The sequence below is a fragment of the Misgurnus anguillicaudatus genome, chromosome 15 (genome assembly GCF_027580225.2).
Source record: "Misgurnus anguillicaudatus chromosome 15, ASM2758022v2, whole genome shotgun sequence".
In the NCBI taxonomy this organism is placed as follows: domain Eukaryota; kingdom Metazoa; phylum Chordata; class Actinopteri; order Cypriniformes; family Cobitidae; genus Misgurnus; species Misgurnus anguillicaudatus.
The window spans coordinates 37,063,996-37,067,487 of record NC_073351.2 but is presented as its reverse complement, the minus strand read 5'-3'; the positions used below and the strand labels follow the sequence as shown (position 1 = coordinate 37,067,487).

Below are 3,492 nucleotides of genomic sequence, written 5' to 3'. Positions count from 1 at the left end.
TTGTTCTTTTTCCTTTATTTTTTTCCTAACTATTATGTTTTGGTTGTAATGATACAACTACATGCATGCTTCATAAAAAAAGAGAAGTTACATTTATATGAAAGCCTTTCTCATGCTTAGCAAAAGAAAAAACAAAAAAATCTATTTTTTCTCTCTATAAACTATAAAACCACAAACGCCTCTAACGTTTTAATCGAACACAGGAATCATACAAATAAAAATCCTTCATGTTTTCTTTATTTGACTTTTGTCGCGTCGCTTCACTTCCACCCACGCCGGGCGGGTCCCATAACGCGCAGGAGGCCGATAAAAATGGGCTCTCTGATTGGATGACACAAGTTTCCATAGGCCTGCACGGTTTATATAGCCAATCAGCGCGCATCTCTGGGTAGTGTCTGAGAGCGAGCGAGCACACGAGTTTCTCTTGGTGGAAGATCGCGAAGAAGCGCCATCGTCCAGCTTTCATTCAGCGTCATGGAGGAATTAAGTAGTTGACGTTTCCTTTAACCTTCTCTTTTCACGCGTTTATTCGTGCGGTCATCGATCCGTGATCCCCTTTATCAGACGCCATTCGATCAGATTTGACGCGTGACTCTTTCTCAGAAAGATGAAGTTTATCATCGGTATCGGCGGGTGAGTGAGAGGAAGCGCGTGCTCGGCGCAGGCCGCGTGCTACTTTTATTCATTGAAAAAAAAATCACCATGGTAACCCCAAAAGTGCAACAGATATTGTAGGAGTAAAAGAGTAAAATCAAGTGTTCAATTGTAGAGGCATCACACTGCTGTAATTTTACTATAATATAAATCTGTGATTTTGACAGGAAACGTCATTGGTCGGCGACTAATGTTATTTATTTTAGAGTAAAATGTGTTTGTATTTGGACAAAATTCTGAACGGTTATGTTAAGGCCAGTTCACACTGGTCAGACAACTACCAACTCCAACAGACACCAACAGACAACCACATTCTAAAGTCTCATTGACTTTGATCCAACAACTGCCAATAGGGGTTTCACACTGGTCAGACAGACTCCAACAGACGCGTCTGTTGGAGTCTGTCTGACCAGTGTGAAGTGGCCTTTATAAATAATTGTGTGTTTTTATTTTGCATTGTAACACATGGTGCTTGACATGACATGAGCGCAGTGTGTTTGTATATTTTGTTGTGTAACGTTAGTTTGACTGTGTGTTTGTGTGTTCTACGTCACACAGGGTCACAAATGGAGGTAAAACAACACTGACAGACAGCCTGATAAAGATTCTGCCCAACTGCTGTGTGGTCCATCAGGATGATTTCTTCAAGGTCAGTATATGCAAACATGTGAAGGTGATCTCATACACTTGTTGGTGTTTATGTCGCTACACATAATAGATGTGAGAAGTAAGGGTTAGTTAGTTGAGTCATGTTAATGGTTTAGCGGTGGAGGGATCTTTAAGCAGAACCTTGCGGCTCGTGCCGTGCAGTACGTTCTAGAGTGCATCTCATTGATGTATGTTTCAGCCCCAAGATGAGATTGAAGTTGATGAAGATGGCTTTAAGCAGTATGATGGTAAGCTGGGCTCTTATCGAAGGGTTGGTGTGTGTGTGTGTGTGTGTGTGCGTGCGCTCAAAGCGCCTTTAAAAAATACATTTTGCATGTTTATTTAACTGTGAAGTCCAGTGTTGTGCGATGTCACTCACTCGTTGTGTTTAATTCTGCAGTCATCACCGCTCTGGACATGGATGCCATGATGAGCACCATCCACGCCTGGCAGCAGAATCCGGTCAAGTTTGAAAGATCTCACGGCGTCAACAACACCTTGGACTCTGAGATCATTCCAGGCGTCCAGGATAAAGATGAAGGCGTTCATATCCTGATCGTGGAGGGATTTCTGCTTTACACCTACGGGTTAGACACAAAGCTCTTCTTTCACTATATATCTATATATATACACACACAATTATTATACACAATACACACACACATGATGTAAACAAACTTTTATTCTGCAAACCATTAGTTGTAGTCAGTTGTCATGCACATGTTATTGCCATGATTAATCCAGTACAGTTATAAAACAAAGAATTGGGTCTTCAGCAGACCGGATGAGTTTTACAAAAACAAAATTACCAATTTAATGACTCGCACACAATTGTAGTTTTATTCAATGTTTTTGTTTTTAACAAACAGACCTTTGATCGATGTGTTCAACCAACGATACTTTATTTCCATTCCATACGAAGAATGCAAAAAGAGGAGGAGGTGAGTGCTTAAACACAGATATACAAGTTTGTTAAGACACGCACGTGATTTTGTTTGCTTATGTCGTTGTGTTTGTTCAGTTCAAGGAACTATACTTTCCCAGACCCACCCGGTCTGTTTGACGGACACGTCTGGCCCATGTATGTCAAACATACGAAAATCATGGAGGACTCAGGGGTTGATGTGGGTAAGTGTTGTGTTTGTGTAGCGTTGATTGCATCGACCGACCGGATGCTGATGTTGTGTGTTTGTGTGTTACAGTGCAGCTAGATGGAACTAAATCTAAGGAACAACTGTACAACTTTGTGTACGGAAACATTCTGAACAACATCCAGCAGAACCTGCAGTGAACCGAGAGGTAGAGGAATAATCTGCTGGAAATGTCCTGGATGTTAATAGTTGTGCTTCTGTAGTTTATTATTAATTGTCATCTCTGTGTGTGTCGTAGATCGGCTGAAATGTTGTCATGCAGCAGGATGAAGCAGCTTCGCGTCAGACGTGTACTCCAGCCTGCATCGCTGTCGCAGTTTTTTACCATTTTATATCCTCTGTATTTATTGCTTCTGAAGCTCTTATAATGCGACTCCTCTGTATGAACAGAATGTTTCTGGACACGGCTACAAGCACAAAGACAAATAAAATGAAGCCCTTGTGACATATTTGTTGTTTTGTGTTTTTACCTGATGAAACTCATTTTCTTATTCTTGATGTATTTATAATGTGTTTTTAGTAAACAAAAAAATCACTTGATCTGAAGTATTACACACTGTGACAGAAGAGATGTGTCACAAAGTAAGATATTTACAGAAGTTGCTAAGATAAAAGAAGTAAAATTAACTTTTCATTAATTACAGTGACTCTAATAACTACTGTCACACAACACACAGGATTACATCTATGGTTATTTTCCCACATGCCTTTGAAAGTTTGTGAATCTGGAGATAAAATAAAAATGCTGCAGGTGATTGAAAGTGCTTTTATCTATTTAGTGCAAGAAAAAATCCATAATATTCCCTGTGTAGTGGAGAATAACGTCATAAGAGTTATAGGCTTTTTTAGTGCACATGCTAAACTGTTAATTTTAAATGCATATATCTTCTGTATGCAAATTTTGATCCATGCTTTTTTTGCGTGGTTGTGTTTGACACATGAAAACTATAACAATGTATCTTACAATGTAACACAATGTAACTGTGCTCTCACTTGAAATGTGTCCCCACATTAACTCCTTGAATTTGAGTGTATTGGA

The 3,492-nt window shown here is 39.6% G+C and overlaps 1 protein-coding gene across 2 annotated transcripts; it reads left to right on the top strand.

Moving 5' to 3' along the window:
- The first annotated feature begins 393 nt into the window (after positions 1-393).
- Positions 394-2,900, top strand: mibp2 (muscle-specific beta 1 integrin binding protein 2). 2 transcript variants are annotated; one of them, XM_055174330.2, is made up of 8 exons: positions 397-633; positions 1,213-1,303; positions 1,502-1,550; positions 1,703-1,889; positions 2,172-2,243; positions 2,324-2,430; positions 2,505-2,601; positions 2,692-2,900. In XM_055174330.2, the coding sequence occupies exons 1-7, from the start codon at positions 608-610 to the stop codon at positions 2,591-2,593; spliced, it is 621 nt and encodes a 206-aa protein (XP_055030305.1). In that variant the 5' UTR covers positions 397-607; the 3' UTR covers positions 2,594-2,601; positions 2,692-2,900. The 2 variants fall into 2 exon arrangements, with proteins under 2 accessions (XP_055030306.1, XP_055030305.1); XM_055174331.2 differs by lacking the exon at positions 1,502-1,550 and having other exon boundaries at positions 394-633.
- Positions 2,901-3,492: the final 592 nt, after the last annotated feature.

Bases quoted from the DNA above. Each gene is read 5' to 3' on its own strand.
- mibp2 (XM_055174330.2), top strand. From the start codon at position 608: ATGAAGTTTATCATCGGTATCGGCGG. The intron at 1,890-2,171 runs GTTAGACACAAA...TTTAACAAACAG, and splicing joins TTTCTGCTTTACACCTACGG to ACCTTTGATCGATGTGTTCA. The intron at 2,431-2,504 runs GTAAGTGTTGTG...TGTGTGTTACAG, and splicing joins GGACTCAGGGGTTGATGTGG to TGCAGCTAGATGGAACTAAA.